The following is a 24367-nucleotide window of genomic DNA, read 5'->3' as shown; positions in this document are numbered from 1 at the left end:
TTCAGGCTTGAATTAATGAAATTGCTTGAGTTTGGTCTTAAGAGACTTCTTACCTCTAGAATGAGTAGGTTACAGTGAAAGGTGAATGAACATGGAGGAACAACGTGCCTTACCCATTTCTTCTTAGTTTTTCCCTATTGTAGTTTACCTATAGAAATACTTTCTTAGCACTTTGAAAATATAAACTGTTGTGCATCTACTTATTATACAACCAAATGGCTCACTAAAAGGATGGACTTAATATTGATGGGTGGGTTTTAATTACACTTCTAGTTTATCAAAGTGTATGACACGCTGTTAGATACCCAATGTTGTTGTTGTTAGGTGCCTTTGAGTCAGTACCGACTCATAGTGACCTTATGTAAAAGAGAACAAAACACTGCCCAGTACAGGATCAACCTCACAATTGTTGCCACACTTGAGTCCATTGATGCTGCTACTTTGCCAATCCATCTCACTGGGGGCTTCCTCCTTTTCTCTGACCCTCCACCTTACCAAACATGATATCCTTCTCCAGCGACTGCTCCCTCCTGACAATATGTGTGAGTATGAGAGACTAAGTTTGGCCATCCTGGCCTCCAAGGAGCACTCTGGCTGCACTACTTCCAACCCAGATTTTTTTTGTTCTTTTGGTAGCCCATGGCACTTGTAATATTCTCCTCCAACACCATAACTCAAAAGCATCAATTCTTCTATGGTCTTCCTTATTCACTGTCCAGCTTTCACATGCATATGAAGTTATTGAAAATACCATTACTTGGGTGGGGTGCACCTTAGTCCTCAAGCTGACATCTTTGCTCTTCAACATTTTAAAAAGGTCTTGTGCAGCAGATTTGCCTAATGCAGTACATTGTTTGATTTTTTGACTGCTGCTTCTGTGAGTATTGATAGTTGATCCAAGAAGAATGAAGTCCTTGAAAATTTCAATCTTTTCTCCATTGATAAGAATGTTTATTGGTCCAGTGGTGAGGATTTTTTTCTTTACATTGAGATGCAATCCATATTGAAAGCTGTGCTCTTTATTTGCTGACAATTGATGAAGGAATCTAATGTTTTCGGCATGATTGTGTAGTTTATATAGGATACATCAGTACTTCCATGGACCTTTCATCTCTAAAATACAATGGCACTGCACTTTTCACTTTTATTACACTTGTTTATATTTGTCTCCACAACTAGACTATGAAGCACTCTTCCGGCAGTGATGAGGTCTCAATGTGGGCTATTGTGCACAATCCCAGAGCATCATGTTCTCAGCATCTAGCTCAGTGCGTATGGTACACAGCATGTATTCTTTGAATGAATGAAGAGATGAATGAATGCTCACTATTGACTAGTCAAAACATGTTTTACTCAAGATTTAGCCAGTAATTTCATCTTTATTGTCTAGCATATGGCAGAGAATATATAAAAAAACAATACACATGTAAATTTATCCCCATCTAATAGTCATAATGCTTTTAGAAGAATTAAGTCTTATTCTGAGCAGGTGATTCATTCTTCTTCATAATGAGAGAAATTTCTATACCAGACAGGAGTTCATAAAAATTCTATTGCTAAGTCAGAGAGCTTAAGGTGGTATAAAGTGGTAGAAAAGAAATCTTAGATTTTAGTAAGTTGCTATACATGCTGATACAATAATTTGGCTTCTGGTTCTGACAGAGTCCAGATTTGCAGTCCTACTCTGACTATAAATTAGGAGAATGTTGGGTTTATAGTATAATCACTGGACTGTGAACCACAAAGTTGTCGGTTGGAGCCCACTACCCACTCAGTGGGAGAAAGACGAGGCTTTCTGCTCCCACAAAGATTTACAGCCTCTGAAGCCCTATATAGTGCAGCTATGAGTTACTTTAGACACTTTACAACAACATAACTGTAAACAAGAGAATATAGTAGAAATTCCAATATACTGATCTAAACTGTATCTTACCATTCAAATATGAATTAGCACAGAAAATCTTTTTCTAGACAGTATATTAGAAGTCACCCTGCACTTCTAGCTCAGTTACTCCACTAATAAGCTAACTAATTTTCTCTGTCAGTAAGCCTCTCCAGAATATCATCATCTGAACTGTAAAAAAGAAACCACATCTCTGTTTTTTCTTGCTTTGAGATAATCTCAGCTATTATATCTAAACATGAATGATTTTCATTTTTTGATAGTTGCACATCTACTAATATTGTTTTATCTTCATACCAACCCATAATGACATTCTATTTTTTGCTAGGAGAATTTAGATTAAAAAAAAAAAAGAATGTTAGATCATTGAAGAAAATTGACAACCACATTCTATGTTATTGGGTTGAATTTAGTTACAATAAATACTACTGGATTTTTGACTCTCAGTGATTATGGAAGTTCTTGGCTATTTTCTACTGTCTGACATATTAGTGTCATCTTAAAATTGATTATGAATAACATATGGCAGAAATTCATCATTAGAGGGTTATAAGACCAGGACTTATCATATTAAGCAGGCTAATTTTGTTGACTCAGTCTAAACCAAAAAAATCCCAAATTTACTGCCATTGAGTCAATTTGGACTCACAGTGACTCTGTAGGACAGAGCAGCACTGCCCCTTAGAGTTTCCCAGGCTGTTAAATCTTTATAGAAGCAGAGTGCTGGATCTATTGTTCTCCATTAGAGTGGCTGGTTTTAACTGATAACATTTTGGTTAGCAGATGAGTACTTTAGTCATTGCACAACCAAGAATCCTCCTTACTTAATCTTTGTTGTTGCTGTTAAGTGTTGTTAGGTGTCATCGAGTCAGATCCAACTAATAGCAACCCTGTATATGGAGTCCTCTATAGTACGGCATTGTGGGTTAATGTGCTGGACTGCAAAGTCAGTTTGAACCACACTGTTAGCGGTTTAAGGTTATCAGCCACTCCTCAGAAACCTGTAACAGGATCACTATGGTTCAGAATCAACTCAATGGCACTTAATGACAACAACAACATACAGGGTTTCTAAAAAGTAACTGATGTGTTTGAATTATTAACCTTGTAGTTAGCAGTCCAATGCTTAGCCTACTTAATCTAGTATCTATAAAATCCATTAGAATTTTTTGGCACTGCAAAAATCTCTTTCCACTGGCTTCAAATAATATTCACAGTATTTAAAAATTCTCCAACTGAATAATAATACAAAGCAGGACCAGAAGCAGGGCACTGGGTTCAGAAGTGCCAATTACTCAAAAAGAAAAAAACCATGCTACAGCCAGAGGTGTTTATCTCTGTTTCTTCCCTGGTAAATAATATAAACCAGGGAGGATGCAAGATGGGCATTCAGAGTATGCAATAAGAAAGATTTTAAAGCAACACAAACCCATGCCAAGTATTTGATGAAATTATTTGAAGGCCTCAGATGAAAACACATGAATGGAAGAGCTCCGATAGCAGTTAGTACTTTTGTGTTGTCATTTTATCTCAGTTCACATTAATTTCATTTTGCACCTTATGTTTTCCTACCTGATCAAGTACTTTTGTGTTGTCATTTTATCTCAGTTCACATTAATTTCATTTTGCACCTTATGTATTCCTACCTGATCAAAATTATAATACCAGTCACTTCTAGCTGAGGCAGTTGTGGAGATCAAAAACAAAAGGCATTTTCTTCTAATTTTGAGTGTGGCAAGTAGTTTGGGCAGCTTAAGATAATTTCTATTTCCTAGTATCCCTCTGCTCCTCTACCAAGTTAATTGAAATGGAAATGAAGTAATTAAAAATTAAAAAAGCGATGCACACATTTATGTCTCTTTCTTGCTTTGCCATAGTCCACTTAGACAAAGATGAAAAGACTTTTCCTTGCTTTCTTCTATCTCTTCCTTTTGTGATACATTCAGATGCCATTCTCCAAGTTTCTTTGCTATCCTCACTTGTCTGAGGCTGTCTTTAATCTGTATTTCTTTCTAAATAATGTACATCAACTAATACTTGCCTGGAACCTCCCAACCAGAACTGAAAGGTTAGAGTTGATCTTTCCCAAACATTACCTTCTTTAGTGATCCTGACTATTAAAATCCCATTGTTGACAACCTCACACCTCACTATCTCCTAAGAGATTCATTAGCTGAGATATTATCCATTCTAAAAATCAGCTACGTTAAGGATAAATAGGATTTGTAGCATGTCACCTGGTCTCTAAGCTTCTATTCATTTATCTCTATACTATTTCTGCCCAATCATAGCTGCTTTTGGTTAAGTCTTACACATATTTTAGAGTCTGTGAATTACACTGCCTTCTCTAGCAAACTAAGCCCTATGCTTTGAAATACCTAACAAATGAACTTCATAACACAACGCACTTATGTGCAGGGTGCCCCCAGATAATAAAATAAAATAGAGATATTTGAATTACTGGTAATGACACTTTTAAGACAATAGAACAAATAATCCAATGTTTATATTTGCTTCTTACTGGCAGTTAATGTTTGATTATTGATGATAAGTACAGATTAGTAACAGGGTTATCACTAGTTTTTTTCCTAGGTGCTGCAAGCTAAATGCTGGGCTGCTAACTACAAGTTTAGCAGTTCAAACCCAACAGCCATTCTGTGGGAACAAGATGAGGGTTTCTGCACTCAAAAAGATTTACAGCCTCAGAAACACAGGGTCATTGAGTCAGAAGTGACTTGATGGCACTTAACTGCCGCCACCACCACCACCACCTCTTGTATCTCATAGATGGCTAATAAATGATCAAAAGTGAAGGCATCCCAAAGTCACTTTTGAAAACAACTATTTTTTGTGTGGAAGAGCTCTATATTTATGCCATTTATATCTATATCTGAGGAGCTCTGGTAGCGTAGTGGTTACGAATCGGGCTGTGAACCGCAAGGTCAGCAGTTCAAAACTACCAGCTGTTCTGCAGGAGAAAGATGAAGCTTTCTGCTCCCGTAAAGATTTATAGCCTCGGAAGCCCTGTACAGGGTTGCTGTAAGTCGGAACTGACTCCATGGCACATAACAACAACAACAACATATCTATATCTCTAGTTTATTCTTCCTCCTTGGTAGTATTAGAAATAAAAAAATACAACCTAAAACAGTTTACTCTGTTCAACAATCTTAACATTTTTCTTACTGAAACTAATTGTTAAAACAAAAAAATTAACAAAAACAAGTGTCATGAATTGTACCTTCTTTTTACATTGTTCTCTGTTATCAACCATACACACACACACACATACACATTACAAAGCAAAAGGAGACAAAAAAAAGAAACTAACCCTGGAGAAGCAACAATTTCTAAGTAAATGGAGAATCACTGGCAATATAATTTAGCCTTAGTTTACTGAATGTTATTTTAGCAGCCTGAATATTTAATTTCCTTTAAAGGTAAATTAATTTACCACCTAATCACCCATAGGATCAGCTTTGTTTAATGATTAACCATCCCCACTGTCTTTCTAATAACAACTATAAGCCACTAAAGGTTCTTTTGGTCCCAATCCATCCTAAAATAATTTAATTAATATTTGTGAAAAAGTTTTAAAAAATCTTTGATAAAGCTATCAGAGTCTTTCACATATACTTAGAAGAGGCAATGACTTTTATACAGAAATGGAGTGTAATAGTTTTTTTTTAACTTTTAATTGTGAATTGAGTTAAGAGTTACAGAGCAGATCATCAGTTTTACATTCAGCAAATCATACACTTTGCTTCATTACAATGACTGCAATCCCCTCCATGTGCCATCAGTTAACAGTATTTACCTCTACTTCCTTTAACTCTTGCACTCCTCCCTGTGTGTGTTATTTTCATCTTTCCTCTGTTTACCTCCTTCTTGTTATATATTGCTGGCCCCATCACCCATGTTAACATGTGTCCTTACCATCTAGTCCAGGGGTAGGGAACTTCTGGCCAGAGGGCCATATTGTTGTTTTTAAGTGCTGTAGAGTTGGTTCTGACCCATAGCAGCTAGTGGATTCCCAAGGAACAGCTAGTGGGTTTAAACCGCAGACCTTGGGGTTCAAACTCAACTTGTGGTCCAGTACATTATCCTGCAATGCCACACCAGGACTCTGAGAATCATATTGTTGTTAAGTGCTGTCAAGTCAGTTCCCACCCACAGTGGCCCTGTATAGGGTTTCCGAGGAGTGGCTGGTGAACTTGAACCACCGACCTTGTGATTCAAACCAACTTTGCAATCCAGAGCATTAACTCACAGCGCCACACCAAGGCTCCTAGATGGTGGTTGTGTGCCGTGGGGTCTATTCTGACTCATAGCAACCCTGCATAGAGTTTCCGAGGCTGTAAATCTTTATGGGAGCAGAAAACTTCATCCTTCTCCCATGGAACAGCCGGTAGTTTCAAACTGCTAATCTTGAGGTTAGCAGTTCAACTCATAACCACTACACTACCAGAACTCCTTTAGGATCATATAACAGCCTAGAAAGCATTTGGTCTGGTCCTGCCAAATCAACTGCAGTTCCAGCCATCATATTTTGTTGTTACTGTTGTTAAGTGCCATTGAGTCTGTTCCGACCCATAGCGACACTGTAGAGGGTTTATGAGGAGAGGCTGGTGATCTTGAACTGCTAGCCTTATGGTTCAAAGCGACCTTGCAGTCAAGCGCATTAACCCACAGTGCCATACCTGGACTCCAGCCACACGTTGTTGTTGTGAAGTGCTGTAGAGTCGTTTCCAACTCATAGCAACCCTGTATAGGGTTTCTGAGAAGTGGCTGATGAACTTGAACTGCTGACCGCATTGTCCAACCTTGTATTCCAACGCATTAACCTGGAGCGCTACACCAGGACTCCAGTTATCACATTGTTGTTGTTGTTAAGTGCCGCCAACTGGTTCCAATTCACAGTGGCCCTTTCCAAGGGTTCCCAAGGGTGGTTCTGAACAGCAGACCTTGTGGTTCACAGTTTAGTACTGATCCTACAACACCACACCAGAAGTCCTTGACGATATACAGCAGGCTAATTTTTAAGTTGCTTATTCTGTATGGCCTGCAAATGATGTTATACATTTTGACAGAAAAGTTCACCACCCCTGTTCTAGACTGTGAATAATTCCCTTCCCCCTATGCCTCTGGTAACCATCATTAATGTTTCAATTAGCAAGAAAATCTTTTTATGACAGGAGCCTCATATAATATTTATCCTTTTGAAGTGTAATAATTTTTAGGTCCAGAACGCCATACCTTAGTCATCTGAAGATTCTGTAGTTGTTGTTGCCAGGCGAGGATAGTTTCTAATCGGCAAATCCAAATATTGATATTTCCCACCAGTACGGACTTCCCTACTCCTCTAATAAGAATACAAAGTGTAGAGCTAAGGTCTTGGAGAAGATCTTTTATTAGGCGAGGATTTTGGTGGTCACTGAGGACTGGAACAAAGAAAAAGCTATGGGTTGAGTGCTGAAGTAAACCACCCTTTTAAAAATTATACCATTTCACTGCAACGTCAATTTCTGAAATATCACAAGTATATAATATTTTTTAAAAAACTAAAAAAATAATTTTACTGGATAACATATAAAAATCTATACATTCATAGTTGTTCCTTGGGAGAAATATGAGTTATAATTGCTCCTGCAAAGATTTACAGCCTGGAAAACCCTGTACTGAATCACTGTGAGTCAGAATCAAATTGACATCACTTAATACCAGCAACCAAGTTTTATCAAGGTAACATAAATATGCTAAATGACAAAGTTACCATGGATATTAAAAATGTGGACACTTACACAAACTTTCACAAGGTTATACTTGTGAATCATATTTGTAAATAACAAGCATGCTCTTAGGGAATCAAAAGAAAAATGCACAGGTATTATTGAACTTCACTTACACTAACCAAATCTCATATAATTGATAGAAGGAAGCTTTTAAACCTTCCCACAATAAATAAATGCACCCCAAAATTTAAACAAATATACTAGCTCTGGTTTACATCTGAATTTTGCAGTCTCTCTTATTATGAAGTTTTCTATTATATTTACCAGAGTATGATTATAATTGATATTAGTTAATATTTCTTGTAATTCAATGTTAAGTCATTGTTGTGAAGAAGAATGTTGAATTTTTTTTGACAAAAGTTACTTCAAAGTAACTTTTTAAAGTGCCTTGTTAATTGATGTGTTTTAGTTTGAAAACCCTATATAGAGTAGTTATAAGTCAGAACCAATTTGACGGCACTCAACAATGACATTCTTAAAAATATCCTAAAGGAGCCTAAGACTTTTGATTTTTATCTTTGATAAATATATGACTTTCTGAAAACCAGATACTTGTAAAGGTAGAATTATTAAAAACATGAATCATAAATCATAATCTCTTTCTTAAACTAGTTTAGTAGTCTATGTATATGTTTCAGAAAACTTGGAACTTGTTAAACTTGATCAATTCAAAGTAAACAAAACCTGTTCTACTGAAAAAAAAAATCTATACATTCAATAATTTTGGCTTTTAAGTGACCATTTTATGCTTTCTTTTATATTTACCATAAAGAAATCATTATATATATATAGTTAAATAGATACACATGCATAGATTCTTGGTGTGAAATTTAAAATTCTGTTTATTAATAACTACTAAGTAATTGAAGTCCTAGTATGGTTCTGTAGGCTAAGCACAGGACTGCTAAATTCAAGATCAATGGTTCAAACCTACCAGCTGCTCCTTGGGTACCCTTTACAGGGTCACTACAAGTTGGAACCGACTAGAGGGCACTTAACAGCAACAACAACAAAGTAATCAAATAACAACTCATTAAAGAAATTACTGGCTTGTTTAATGCCTAAGTGAGTAAGCTATAACTTTGCTAATCATGCAAATATCACACTAAAATGAACAGTGATTGGCTAGAAATTAAAAAGATAAAATATCTTCTAAAATTCAGGCATTAAGCTATCTTTCTTGCTTAGTATATCCCTTTGTATTCAGAGCAAATTTTTAGAAAGGTAAACTAAGGTGACATAAAACATTAAGTATTGGAGGGATAAATTTGCATCCCTAATACTAGCCCATTTTTTTGTCATTATTGGTTTTGAAAACATATTTGCTGGGGGGAGGCTGGAAATCCCATATTCTTACACACATTTGTAATTAAGTTTAGATTATTAAAAGCATCAGTGATCATCTTACCCTTTTGAACGATTTTATCCAAAATGTTGAAGTAATTCTTTTGTGCCACACCACTCAATGAAGTTAATTGGGATTTTGCAATTAGTTGTAGTAGCTTAAAAGAAAAAGGAAAAAAAAGCTAACCAATATAAAAATCTACTTATTAAGGTTAAAAAAAACTATAGTGATATAGTAGAAATATAGTATGAACAAATGCTAGCATGAGACATCCTAAACTGTGAATGTATCAGTCTCAGTTATTTGTAGGAAAGTCACCATTCTATCTATGTTAAGCTGAAGGGGTTTAATATAATGAAACTCAGGGAATCTTCCAATCATGCAGAACTCCATCCAGTTAATGGAAACTAATTTATATCCAGGAGCCCTGGTAGCATAGTGGATTACGAGCTAGGCTGCTACCTCAATCAGTCGTTCAAATCTACCAAGCACTATGTGGGGAAAAAAATGGGGTTTTCTGCTACTGTAAAGATTTATAGCCTCAGAAACCCTAAACAGGGTTTGGAACCAATCAAGTTGGAACCAACTTGGTGGCACAAAACCACCACCACCAATTTATATCCAGGATCCTAGCTGTCAGGGTCTGTGAAATAGTTTTTAGCTTTCCAACATTTATAATACAGGAGCACATTAGAAAGAGACTAAAATAGATGCGGAGTGCCAAACGACCTTGGTCACGAACAGATATTTTTGAGACTACACACCAAAGCTTGCTGTTTAGTTGCTAATCAGAAAATAATTTGTAAACTAAATGATTTTTTACTTTACTATTTGTAAAGTTAAAATTTAAAAAAACTAAACTAAAACTCCTTAAATTAAACTTTGGTCAAAGAATATAAAAATTGTAGAATGTTTAGAAAATAAGAATACTAAAAACACTATTGCAGAATCTATGAGACACCGATGTTTTGTTTGGTTTTTTTTTGTGAGAATGAAGTCTTTCTCTACCTAGAATAATTCTCTATGTGTTTCTATCTCCTGGAATGGTAGGTAGGCTATTCGTTCGGTGCAGCTACTGCTATTACATCCTCACTTTGAAGTACACCTATGAAGTATTCTCCTTTAGTATTTCTGTCCCATTTTATTTTTGTTTATAGTTGTGTTTCCCATTTATTTTATTTTATTAAATCTTTCTGGTGTACTGCTTATATACAGGTTACAGTTGTGTTTTGTCTTGTGATCCAATCTGACAATCCTTTAATAGTCTGTGTACATTTACTGATACAACATACGTTTGGTCTTAATTATGTCCTCTTATGTTTTTGTTTTTATGTCACTGTTGTTATTAGGTACTGTTATGTAGGTTCTGAACCATAGCAATCCTATTCACAATAAAGTGAAACACTTCCAAGTCCTGCACTATCTTCACAATTGTTTTTACACTTGAGTCCGTTGCAGGTGCGACTATGCTGATCCATCTCGTTGGGGGTCTTCCTCTTTTTCAAGAGGATGACTGTCCACTTTACCAAGCTTAATGTCTTTATCCAGAGACTGGCCTCTCTTGATAACATTCCAAGTATGAGAGCCAAAGTCTTGTCATCCTGGCTTCTAAAAAGCATTCTGGTTGTACTTCTTTCAACACAGATTTGTTTGTTCTTCTGGAAGTCCATGGTACTTTTGTTTTAATAGACTTTTTCTTTAAGTTTTTCCATATGTACTCTGTCTCTGTCAAGTTTTCCTAAGAGCATATTGATGTTCTAACAGTTATTTTAATACTCATTTGTGAATGGAATATAATTTCCTAGATCATATATGTTGCAGAAAGCTCCAGAAGGGGAAGGCCATGGTAGCTTTCTAGGCTTATTCATCTAAATGTATTCTTTCCTTTTTTCCCACAGGAAATGACTGTTCTGTAACCCACAAAATTTAGCTCATCTGTAACCCTACTCCCCAATTCTCAAATAAAACTAGGTCCAAGAAATCTTTTGATGTCATTCTTCTTCCATGTAATTCTATCACTTATAGTGAGGAATGTATCTTATACAATTTTTGCCTTTCCTGCCAGCCCTCTGTTTTTTTTTTTTTTTAATGTTTTATTGTGAATTATGTGATAGTTTACATGGGAGAACATTAGTTTTACATTCATTCTATCGTATATCATCTCATTGCCATGGTTACAATCCCCTCCATGCATCAGCACACAGTCACTCTCCCTCTCTGGATCTAAAGTCTCCAGCTGCTCCATTGCTCCACGTCATCATCTCTGGTTCCATTTCAGGCATCACTGCTTCTCTGGGTAGGGTCCCGCTCTCTGCTCTTCTCCCTTGATGGTCCTAGGGACCTCCGCTCCTAGACCGAAAAGTTAATCACTCCCCTCCTTGCTATAAAACGTCTACCTTTACATTTCCAACCCTCACAATCAGTCCTGATAACAATTATTCACTATTGTATCACAAGAGACACATCTGCATTTCATTGCATCAGCCCTGCCTAGGCAGATTGAATACTACTCACTGGAGATTCTACCTTCCTCCAGGTCCTCTGGATCTAGGTTCCCTCTTGAAAGCTTGTAAGCCAGTTACTTCTTGCCTTTGTAGCCCCCCGCCCCCCGTTTTGGGTAGCCAATGTCCAAGTTGCCCATCCCTGTCTACTCTGTGTGTGGAGGGGGTGGGAATGATTCTTGTTGTAAGGACTTGTTCCCTCTTTTGAGCTACTGCTTCCATAGGTGTAGGTCAAGTTCATCAAATTGTATGATAATAGTTTTTTTTTTTTTTTTTTTTCCTCTTCTTTTTACTTCTGGTTGAGCTCTGATCATCCAGTCACTGAAGCCAGGACGAGTGGGTATTATCTGCAAGTGTGGGTATTCTTATGTATATGCCCTCTCTTCTTATCAGGTGGATGCTTCACTCTCCACTCTAGTCCTCTGTGGCTATGTCACTGACTCTGGGCCCAACAGTCCCCAGGTCTTGCCACACTGCTGTCTTGCCAGCCCTCTTTATAATGTGTGTTTGCTGGCATTTCCAGTTATCTGCCCCTGCTGAGTTATTTTGTCAACCTCTACACTTCTATTCATTTCTCTCTGTACTAGTTCTGTCTAATCTTGGCTGCTTTTGGTAAGCCCTACACATATTTTAGAATCTGTGAATTATATCTGCCTATTTTTCTCAAAATGGAGTTATTTCATTTCCTTTCATTGCTCCAAGTTCTGTGTGTTGATTTCCAAAGAAAGAAAGGAGAAAATGCGAACTAACAGAACCATGTTGACAATATTAGTACCAAAATAACTATAAACAGGACAATTACATAACAATGTTCAGAAGATTATCATTCTACAACTTCTAATGTATTTACAGAAAATGTATCCTGTAGTGAATTATAAAAAGATTCAAGCAGTGGCCAGAAAAATGATTAAATTACATCAAATGTACCTGAGAAACCCACTGCTAAAATTTCAATCCTGTTCCTTTATCTTTTTAAAACATTAAATAAACATTAAATTTATTCCTTATTTTGACCATCATTAAAATAACACTATTTCAAAACTGATGAATTTGTTCTCTGACTGAGTTTAGAACCAATTTAGAGAAAAAGAAATCAGGCCAACTGAGGTTACGATATCAACTTTATTGCTAATAAAAGCTGAACTGGATGATGTGACTTGAGTCTGCACCAATAGTAAACTTCCTAATATTGAACCCTAGAAACAAAAAAACCAAACCCACTGCCATCAAGGTGACTGCAACCCTATAGGACGAGTAGAACTGTTACATAGGGCTCTGACACTGTAAATATTGATGGGAACAGACAGCCTTATCATTCTCCCGTGGAGTGACTGATGGTTTTAAAACACTAACTTTGTTGTTAGCAGTCTACCATGTTACCAGAACTCCTTCACCAAGCCATGTTATTGTTAAGTGCTAACAAGTCAGTTTCAACTCATAGCAACCCTCTGTAGGGTTTCGGAGGAGCAGCTGGTTGGTTTGAATTGCCAACCTTTGGGTTAAGGCAAAGCTTGTGGTCCAGTGCTTTATTCTACAGTGTTATAACAGGACTTCAAGCCACAGGCTTTGTTAAATAACCAAATCCTTCCTAAACAGGCTTCTTAGGACATAAAAATGCAGACTACAATACAAAAATATTTTTTCTTTCATTATCCAAAGAAAAAAAGGGGAGAAACAAAGAATAGGGTGACAAATACCCCATATTTCTTACCAAAATGTTAACTGAGGAGGCAGAGAGAAACCAGATCTTTACTCTCATGCAAAAGTTCTCAGTGTTTCCCAGGCTGGGGCCCATAAATTTTATTTTCCTTTTCATCATCTTGTGTGGACAGTAAAGTGTTTCAGAGGGTACATAACATGTGATTTTGCAACTGGCTGAATTTAGAAGCAGATATGAGAATAGAGCTATCTTCTAGAAGCTTGAGAAGATACAAAACAATATCACTCTTCCTACAAAATTATTTTTGTTGTGGAAAAAGTTGTTTTTCATAAAAATGTGTTAATATATTAGTGTTAGCATACAATGGAGTTATTACTACTCATTTAAAATAAGTAAATAGTTACTATTTTTAAAAGTTGATATATTTTCTAACATAATAATATTAATAGGCATAATTCCCACAACCAAAATATCTTTGGGCTCCTTAGTAACTTTTAAGAGGAAACAGATGCACTGAAACAAAATTAAGTATTCCTCTAATAATAGATGTTTCTTTGCATGAAAGGAAATATAACAAATGAGGGTGAAAGTCTCCTCGAAAATGCAGCATATTTACCCCATAAAGAAAGCAAGCATGGCAATATCACTAGTTGACAAAGTAAAATTTTTGTTAAAATATATTCAAGTTAAAAGGGTAAAAGACATGTAACAATGTAAATGTAACCAATCATAAGCCTATATATGTTGTTGTTGTTAAGTGTCGTCAAGTCAGTTCCGACCCATAGCGACCCTGTAGAGGGTTTTCAAGGAGCAGCTGGTGAGCTTGAACCACTGACCTGTAGTTCAAACGACTTTGCAGTCTAGTGCATTAGCCCACAACACCACATTAGGAGTCCTAACTATATAAAAATTCCTTGTGTGGCTCTGTAGGATAAGCTTTGGACTTGGAACCACAAATTCAAACCAGTTGCTATTTGGGAACCCTATACACCAACACAAAGGCACTTAACAACAAGGTAAAGCAAAATCAGATAAAAATGTAACAGAAATTTGTTAAACATAAAAAGATTTTGAGAATATATTTTTGTGTCTTCAAATTTGACAATCTAAACAAGATATAGAAGAATTAAATAACTGTAAGTTTCAAAGAAGTATCGATTTTACAGACTATACTCTGATAACAGAGTACTGGTATGATACTGTAGGATAACTACTGCAAACCAAAAGTTGGTGGTTCAAACCCAACAGCCACTCCTTGGAAACCTTATACAGGGTCGCTATGAGTTGGCACCAACTCTATGGCACATAACAATAATTCTGTAATAATAATCTAGTAAAATTATAATTAAATAAAGAACACCAATACAATTTTAGTTACTCTGGTATGGCACTTGTAGGATAAACACTGGACTGCAAGGTCAGGTTGAATGGCAAGGTCAATAGTTCAAACTCACCAGCTGCTCTTCAGAAACCCTGTACAGGGTTGCTAGGAGTTGGAACCAACTTGGCGGCAATTAACAACAACAACAACAAATTTGAAAATCAAAGCATATTCCTCAATAATCTTCCATCCAAGAGAAAAATCAAGACAGTATATGTACTAAGGTAAGTAAAACAACATATTGCTCCTAGGGTTCCGGTTCATACATCCACAGGTTTATTGCAAGCAAGGCATATGGCCAGACAAGTTCTCTAAGTAATACAACTTTTTTAAGTCTCTTCAGGGTGCCTTCCTCAAAAAAAAAAAAAAAGTTCAGTCAAAACAGTGGCTTCTGAAGGAATCTACTGGGCTAGTTCAATTCAAGGCAGAGAGGTCAGTTCAGATAGTTATGGTGACTTTTACTGATATTCCAAGGGGAAATCTTGATAGGTTTTCTCAAAGGAACAAGCATGTTCCTTTGACAGGAACAAGCATGGGGGCTTATTAGGAAGTTTTAAGAAAACGGAAAATTGCACTGGTGAGAAAAGGTCAGAAAATTTGCACTGAGGGATTTCTTATTCATCACTACAATTTATCTGCTTATTCTTCAAGGATAGTGAGGACTATCCTATAAGAATTTCATTGGGAAACTTTACCCAATCCATCCTACGTTTCTGATCTAATGCCTTCATACTTCTTTTTTTCCTTAACCTCAAAGAAAATTGAAAAAGAACATGATTGGAGTTCTTGGAAGATACCTGGACTGCCATTTTAACTTGGTATTAATAGAAGAGTTCAGATTTCATTAAGGAAGTATTAAAAATAAAGAAATAACACCTTTAGTAGTGCTCATATAGACCTAGATGAAGGATATGTGGAGAAACAATAACTTTACATTTTGATACTTCTGTTTAATATAGTTTTCTATGATTTTATACTAATTCTTTATGACTTATCCTTCTCTATATGCTTATGGATGATTATATGAGCCTAGAAGAAGGCATGGAAGGATAAACAATAATGTGCTTTTTTTTAAAGTCAGCTTTATTACCCTTTATGTGTATCCTTCATATGTAGCACAAATCAACTTTATTCAATCTTCACATTTGGACCCATATAGACACACAATTAACAATAGTGTTAAAATATAATCATGCACAAAAAGAATAACACAATAATTGATTCCTCTATGATTTAATAAACAATTTGAACATTTGGGAAACATTCCTTTATGCAAAAGGAAACCAATTCCAAAGAACGAGAACGGAGATTTCAGGGACTTAAAATAACTTTGCTAAAAGAATACAGGTTTCTATGGTGATGAAGTTAACACTAATGGCTACTGAGTTAACAATAAAGAGATAATTTCAAGGAAGATTCACCCCTCCACCCACCTGGAGTCCTGAAACCTCTAGAAATTTAAATGAAAGAACTTCTAGTCTTCCTTATTTAATCACAGATGAATGGTTTTGTAATGGTCTTCTTATTAACAGGAAAGAGAAGTCTATTTCCAACTTTGGGTGAGAGAAAAATACAACTACTGGTAGATTAATTTGGGGCCTGTATTTTTTTAAATAAGAAAAGCACACTTGAAATAAGATGAAATACAATAATTTTTTATTTTTAAAGTAAGCAAGCTAGTGTTTTATTTGCCCAAGGCCAGCTGTTGCTGGCACTGAGGCCCCAGACTCCCTGATGTGGCATTGTAGGATAAAGCACTGAACTGCAAGGCCGGTTTGAACCACAAGGTCAGCGGTTCAAATTCACCAACCACTTCTTGGAAAACCTATACAGTGTCACTATGAGTCAGAACAGACTTGATGGCACTTAACAACAACATAAGTTGAAATAAGCAGATGACACAACCTTGCTTGCAGAAAGCAAAAAGGACTTGAAGTACTTACTGATGAAGATAAAACACTACAGTTTTCAGTATGGATTATACCTCAACATAAAGGAAACAAAAATTCTCAACTAGATCAATTAAGTTTCTCACGAAAAACAGACAAAAGATTGAAACTGTGAAGGATTTAATTTTACTTGGATCCACAGTCAACACTCATAGAAGCAGAAGTCAAGAAATCAAAGTATTTATTGCACTGAGCAAATCTGCTAGGAAAGACTTTTTGAAGTGTTAAAAAGCAAAGATGTCACCTTGGGGACTAAAGTGTGCCTGACCCAAGCCACAGTATTGTCAACTGTTTCCTATGCATGTGATAGCTAAGGAAGACCAAAAAAGAATGATGGTGGTTATCTGACGTGGAGTCGGTTCCGATTCACAGTGACCCTGTACAGTGTTTCTGAGGCTGTAAATCTTTATGGGAGCAGGAAGCGTCATCTTTCTCCCGCGGAACAGTTGGTATTTTCGCACTACCGACCTTAAGGTTCGCAGCCTGATTTGTAACCACTATGCTACCAGATGATTATCTTTTAATTACGGTGATGGCAAAGAATAGTGAATATATCATGGACTACCAGAAGAATGAACAAATCTGTGTTGTAGCAAGTACAGCCAGAATGCTCCTTAAAAGCGAAGATGGTGAGACTTTGTCTCAGGCACTTTAGATAGATATGTTATCAGGAGGGATCAGTCCCTGGAAAACTGACATCATGCTTGATACAGGTCAGCAAAACAAGAGGAATACCCTCAACAAGAGGGACTGACACAGTGGCTGTAACCATGGGCTCAAACATAGGAACAGTTGTGAGCATGGCACAGGACAGGGAAGTGTTTTGTTTTGTTGTACACAGTATCACTGTGATTCAGAACCAACTCAATGGCACCTAACAACCATGCACTGTCTGTCCACATCCAGGGGACATAGTCTACATTTGTGTGCTCAGGTATCCCTCTAGTTTTTAGATGAGCTTATTCATAACTAAAACATTGACGTTGTTGTAGAAGAGGAAACAGAGGAACTCTGAACCCCGTGACCTCTCCTTGCCAGTACAAAGTTGAGACTAATCCTCCTTTTTTTCTGGGGTAGGTAGCCTTTTCTGGGGAAGGGTCTTAGGACCCCATCAGGTGCCCTGTGTGTGGGGGGCCAGTCAGGGTTAAGGATTTTTGGAGCAGGGGAGAGTAGGAAGAAGGATGTGGATTGAAAAGCAACTGCTGGGTGGTGGGGAAAGGAATCTAGCACTCAATAGGGGACACCAGCTTGGGTTCCATAATAGTATCAATGGGGGGATAGGCAGAGCCCTCTGCTGGCCAGAAAGAAAAATAGGAGGAGATGCCTTTGATATTTGAAAAGATTGAGACCCCTATCATTCCATTCATCTTTCTTGTAAAGACACTATAGTCTAAGACTGGTCACACCATACTTAGACAGACTCACAGGAAAGGAGGGAGCAGGACTTGTTCTTAGGCCCCAACCCAGATGGGTAATCTGGCCACAGAGCTCTCCCCTCCTCCACCCCTCCCTTGCCCACTTCCTGACAAACCCATGTTCATGTGTCAGAGACAGTCTCAGTTTAGCACCTGATCTCTTTTTCCTGCTAGGACAGAACTCAAAGAATAGAGCAGGTAGATAAGGAAACAGGATCCAAGAGAGAGGCATGTCTATGGAAAACAGTGCCTACAGCAATTAGTTTTAATTTGCTGAATGATCTCTTACAGCTGGCAATGGAAACTGCCTATTTGTGATCCCCTCAAGTGGCACCCGTGGCACATGCCATACCTGTCAGAAACTATATATGCCTCTGGCCCAAGAGCACATCTGCCTATTATGTTCTCCCCACCCCTATGGGTGCTTAGGCACAGAGAGGGGCCCCTAACGTCTATGCGGTGTTGATGTAAAGAGAATACTGGCCTGGTCTTGAAGCCAATATTCTAACTCATCCTGCAGTTTCTAGTCAGCAATGATAATCAGCACCAGAATTCCTGCCACATACTTACTGTCTTCTTGGATGAGCAATCCAGGCCACTCATTTAGGAAATTTTTCGTGATCCAGACAAGGGGTTTAGGATGTCCCAGGGCCCCTCTTGCCTAGGCAAGGTGATCTGATGCTTCTTTAGACTAGTGAATAGTAGCTTCCTGCTACCTAGAAACGCCAACTCCACTGACAATGGTGCTGCCATCTTGAGGAAATGGTAGGAAATCCCTAAATATCTATCTTTAATTTAAAATTGATAACACATTTATGAGTTATGACTATGGTGGTGGTGGTGGCAGTGTGCTGTGGAGTTGATTCCGACTCATAGCAACCCTGTATAGGGGTTCTGAGGCTGTAAATCTTTATGGGAGCAGAACGCCTCATCTTTCTCATGCAGTGGTGACTATGAGGAGGTACTATTTGAGATCCTTTAATTCTCATAACACCTCTTTGAGGGAGGACAAACTATTATTATTCCTGTTATACAGATGAGAAAAAAGACTCATAGACATTAAGCAACTTGCCCAAGGGTCATATAGCTAATGTAGTGGGGCCACGATTTGACTATAGGTAGACTGATTTCAAAATCTATACTTACAGCCCCTATGCTAGGCTGCTTCTCATCTATTATTTATCTATCAATATAATATCAGTCTTCAGTCATTTGAAATCTGATTCCTTAATTAAAACAGAAATCTGACTTTTACTGCCTTTACGAAAAAGGATTGTAACCTATACTCTTTAATACAGGAAATTCACAACTAGAAGTTCATGAAGCCAAAAGGTAACCATTAATTACTAAAATTAATATAAAAATTCATAACTTACATTAATTTGCTGGAAAGAGCTTTTATAGCTTCCATAAGATTTTTCAAAGGTCTGTAACCTTCAACCCTCAAATGTTAAAAGAAGTTTTACACTATAGAATTAATGCAAACTGTATTAAAAAAGAATAAACAAACAAACAAACAGGTTTCCTACTTTAGGAACTAGTTCATCTTATATACAATTTACTTTCTGAGTCGTTTCTTTGATAATTAGCATTAAATTGGTGTCCTTGGATGGCTTGATTATGTAGAGAAAAGTTGGCTGTTAAAACCCATCCATAGCTGCCTCTGAAGTGAGGCTTTATGATCAGCTTCCAAAAGGTCACAGCCTTCAAAACTCTATGGAACAGTTCTACTCTGGACACATAGTGTCATCATGAGTTAAAATTGACACACTAACAAATAACATTAGAATCTGTCCCAAACCAAAATGCACAAAGAAATACCAAAAATTAATGTAAAGAATACATTATTGAGTATATACTATTTGAATCAGGCAGAGTTAACCAAATTTAAGGAGAAGGCACTTCAAAGAGGGGACAGTGAAAGCTGGTTCTAGAAGTCATTGTTATGTTAATTTGCATGGAGCCAGCATCAAACACAAGACTGGGTTTCAGGGTCCTTGGTTACAGAATCACCAAGCAAATGCATACATCCTAAAATACAGCCTCTAGTCAGACCCAGGAATACTGGTGTGGTGCTGTAGGATAAGCACTGGACCGGGAGGTTAATCTGCACTACAAGGTCGTTGGTTCAAACTCACCAGCCACTTCTCGGAAGCCTTAAACAGGGTCGCTATGAGTCAGAACCAACGGGGTGACACTTAACAACAACCAGTTTCTTTACTCTGAAATTGATCAAACATGAAATCAAGATGCGTTGATAATTACTGATGATTGGAATGTGAAAGTTGGAAACAAATATGAAGTATCAGTAGTTGAAAAATATGATCTTGATAATCATGGAAACAATGCTGGAGATTGCATGATAGCATTTAGCAAGGTTAATGACTTATTCATTACAAATACCTTTTTTCCAAAGCATAAATGACCACTGTACATATGGACCTCACCAGATGGAATACACAGAAATCAAATTGATATATTCCTTCAATCTTCTTTTGATGCTTTCTGTATCTTTCAATATTTTGCTAATTTGTTGTTGCTGAGTGCCATAGAGTTAAGCTCCGACTCATAGGAACCCTGTTTAGGGTTTCCAAGGAGCAGCTTGTGAGTTGGAAGCACCAACCTTGTGTTTCAAATCAAACTTGTGGTCCAGTGCTTTAACCCACAGCACCATCCTTCACTATTTCAAGTTCAGACTATATATTTTATTTTTTCAGTTCTTTCAGCTTGAGAAATGCTCAAGCATTTCAAAACCAAATGTTTTTGGTTTTCTATCTCTGTCTTTGCACATTTTTTTTTAATACCTGAATTTGTCTTCTTAAACTGCCTTTTGACATTTTCTGCTCAGCTCTTTTACCTCCTCATTTCTTCCATTCACTTTATTTACTTATCTGCAAAGCACCTATGGTTTCTTTGGACCCATCAAATAACTTTATTCACACAGATGTACCTTAACATATAAAGCCTCAGTCATTCATACACATAAGAGGGTTCCACGGCGTTCAAGAAACATATCTAATGTATCATACCAACCCAAGTAAAACAGTACAAAAAATATTCATGTAAAGTTGTTCACATGAAATGTAGGTCCTAGATTACCAGCTTCTGTGCAAAAAAAAAAAAAAAAGAAAAGAAAACAAACAAACAAACAAACAAACCAGATGAACTAGTATTTGAAACTACCTTTGTATTTGGGTTAAAACCTCCTTCACACCTAAGTCGTCCATTCACTTTAGCATTTTTACACTAAAGAGCAAGTTTCAGAGTCTTTTTTGGTCTCTTCTTTCTGCCTTGTCTTTTTTTTTGTTTTGTTTTTTTTAATGTTTTATTGTGAATTATGTGATAATTGTCATGGGAGAACATTAGTTTTATATTCATCCTATTGTACATTGTTTCATTACCATGGTTACAATCCCCTCCTTGCATCATCAGCCAACCAAAGGGTATAACCTACATTCCTGCACCCCGGGGTCATCAGCACACAGCCCCTCTGCCTCTCTGGGTCTAAAGTCCCAAGCTGCTCCATCTCTCCACATCATCGTCTCTGCCTCCATCTCTGGCATCACTGCTTCTCTGGTTAGGGTCCCTGTCTCTGCTCTTATCCCTTGATGGTCCCAGGGATCTCTGCTCCTAGACTGCAAAGTTAATCACTCCCCTCCTTGCTACAAAACATCTACCTTTACATTTCAAACCCTCACAATCAGTCCTGATAACAATCATTCACTATTGTACCACAAGAGACCTATCTGCATTTCCTTTCATCAGGCCTGCCCTATCAGATTGGATACTACTCAGTGGAGATTCTACATTCCTCCATTCCCTCTTGGATCTAGGCTCCCTCTTGAAAGCTTGTAAACCAGTCACTTCTTGTCTTTGTAGCCCCGTTACTTTGGGTTGCCAATGTCCAAGTTGCCCATCCCTGTCTACTCTGTATGGAGGGGGTGGGAATGATCCTTGCTGTAAAGATTTGTTCCCTCTTGTGAGCTACTGCATCCATAGATGTAGGTCAAGTTCATCAAATTGTATCAGATTACTCTTTTTTTCCTCTTCTTTCTTCTTCTAATTGAGCTCTGATCATCCAGTCGTTGAAGCCAGGATCGAGTGGGTATTATCTGCAAGTGTGGGTGTTCTTGTGCATATGTCCTCTCTTCTTATCAACTGGATGTTTCACTCTCCACTCTAGCCCTCTGTGGCTATGTCACTGACTCTGGGCCCAAGAGTCCCCAGGTCTTGCCACACTGCTGGCCAACCAGGTCTCCACCTGGGTTCACAAGAATCTATTGAACATTGTAGGGCTTAGCTCACAGCTTCATTGCTGTTTTTCCCTCACTTCCCCTTATCAGTGATGAACATGGTCACCAATCAGAGCGTGTATTCCCACTGAGTAGTAGTCTTGGAAGGGGGTTTGCTCTGAGGTGACCCAACCACTTGCCTTGATGTCTCCTGGGAGAGCAACTTGCTTGTTCTTGCAGTAATCAATCAGTCTGCCTATATTGCTTTGTATTTTTCCTGTCGGTCTTTCTTTCAAGAAGTATCTTCTGTTCTTCTAGCCACTCCAGGCTGGTCTGCCCATCCTTTCAAGTGGACATTTCCCACCTCTAAGATTCTGGATGCTGTTCAGGATTCCACCTATAGTCTTATGTAACGCAGAAGCTCCGCACAAAGCCTCCTTCACTGGGCATGTTGTAGCTCCATCTGTCTTGTCTTCTTAATGACCTTTTGCTTTTTTCCTCTATGATGTTCTTGAAGTCATCCCACCACTCTTCTGGTCTTCAGACTTTAGTGTTTAATGTATCAAATCTGTTCTTGAGATGGTCTCTTTTGGTACAATATCTGACAATATTGTGGTTCTATACTTAATTTTTTTAATCTTTTGGCAGTGTTTTATTTTGTACATAAACTCTCTTTAATTTGGAATATGTGCAATGGTACTGTCAATAACAACATTATACAGTCTTCTCTAATATTTTCTAAATGTTCTTAATGTAAAAAAAAAATCAACCAACATAAAATTTTGCCAGATATTTGAATAAATAGTATGTGTGAATAAACAGATAAAGGCTGCACAGAAATATTTTAGTAACTTTACTGTTGTTGGTAAGTGCCGTTGTTCCGCCCTATAGTGACCCTGTATAGGGGTTCCAAGGAGCAGCTTATGAGCTTGAACTGCCAACCTTGCAGTTCAAATGACTGCAGTTTCACGCATTAACCCACAGGGCCACCCCAGGACTTACTGTTATTGTTTCTTAAATCATCATCATTTATTTCATATGCTGACTTTCAGATACTGACAGACTGATCTAACACTATAATAAATGTATTGTCCACTTTCTAAAGGAAAGAGAAGAATGCTATTTTAACCTTTTATTATTTTCATTCTGTCAGAACAATGTCAACAATTCATCAGCAAAATATATATTATATTCACTCTATTGGCATTAGTGTGGCTTCATCTAACCTTTGTCAGAAAGCAAGAGGTTTTCCTGGGTTTTAATACACACACATACATATATATTACTATCTTATCAATTTGTAACAATATCATTAAATTTATCATTATCATGGATTCATTTTCACATACTTCAGCGTGAGACAGGTATGGAAATATTAAAGGACCTCTGTATGCTAAACACTTACTCATTCAGAAAGTTTACTGAATAACTATAATGTATAAGGAAGCATGGAGTCCTGGTGTGGTGTTGTGGGTTAACGCGCTAGACTGCAAAGCCATGTGAACTGCAAGGCTGGTGGTTCAAGCTCACCAGCTGCTCCTCAGAAACCCTATATAGGGTTGCTATGGGTCGAAACTGGTTCGACGGCACTTAACAACAACAACATAGGGAATTATGCTTGTTTCTTTAGAGAATACAAAAATATAACTAAAACACCATTGCTACTCTCAAAGGAAAAAGACCTTTGGCCTATATGATACACCATAATTAAAGTAAACCTACTATCTAAAATAATTTTTAGAAAAGTATGATAATCATTTTAATAGTATTTTATATAGTAATGTGTAATAATGGGAAAAAAAGATAATATCAGTGAGGGACCTAAGCAATACTGGAACTCTTCATTTTTCATATGGCAACCATGGGACAAATGGCTAATCTCTATAAGGTCCAGTTTTCAAAGCTTTAATACATGGCTAACAACATTTTATGAAGCTAACATAAAAACTGAAAGAGATGAAGCATGTGCAAGTGTTAATACAAGCTGTTAAGTATTATATAAATGACAGTTTTCATTATTTTACAGAGCAAACTGATATGCACTTTAAATATTTGGAAAAAACAATCAGCACACCTGCACAGGGCATTCCTATACTGGGAATGTTTACTCCCTTTCTACTCACTTATTTAAATTCATCTTTCAACTACTAACTCAGATGTCTTTCTCCAAAAACCTTGCTGGACCTTTT

General features: G+C 37.2%; 1 protein-coding gene and 1 pseudogene across 2 annotated transcripts in view; both read right to left on the bottom strand.

Annotated features, from left to right (window-relative positions):
• The window catches only part of FBXO25 (F-box protein 25), a 115908-nt gene that overhangs the window by 27756 nt on the left and 63785 nt on the right, over positions 1 to 24367 (bottom strand). For both annotated transcript variants that reach the window (XM_006866707.1, XM_006866708.1), the window contains exons 5-6: positions 9104 to 9197; positions 7160 to 7344 (exon numbers count right to left, since the gene is read on the bottom strand). In XM_006866707.1, coding sequence (XP_006866769.1) covers positions 7160 to 7344; positions 9104 to 9197 — 279 coding nt within the window. The remainder of the gene's footprint in view (positions 1 to 7159; positions 7345 to 9103; positions 9198 to 24367) is intronic.
• On the bottom strand, positions 18392 to 18699 carry LOC102818789 (annotated as a pseudogene).

Source organism: Chrysochloris asiatica, unplaced genomic scaffold (assembly GCF_000296735.1).
Source record: "Chrysochloris asiatica unplaced genomic scaffold, ChrAsi1.0 scaffold00095, whole genome shotgun sequence".
Lineage (NCBI taxonomy): Eukaryota > Metazoa > Chordata > Mammalia > Afrosoricida > Chrysochloridae > Chrysochloris > Chrysochloris asiatica.
The sequence above is the reverse complement of the archived record's forward strand: the minus strand, read 5'-3'. Positions and strand labels throughout refer to the sequence as shown.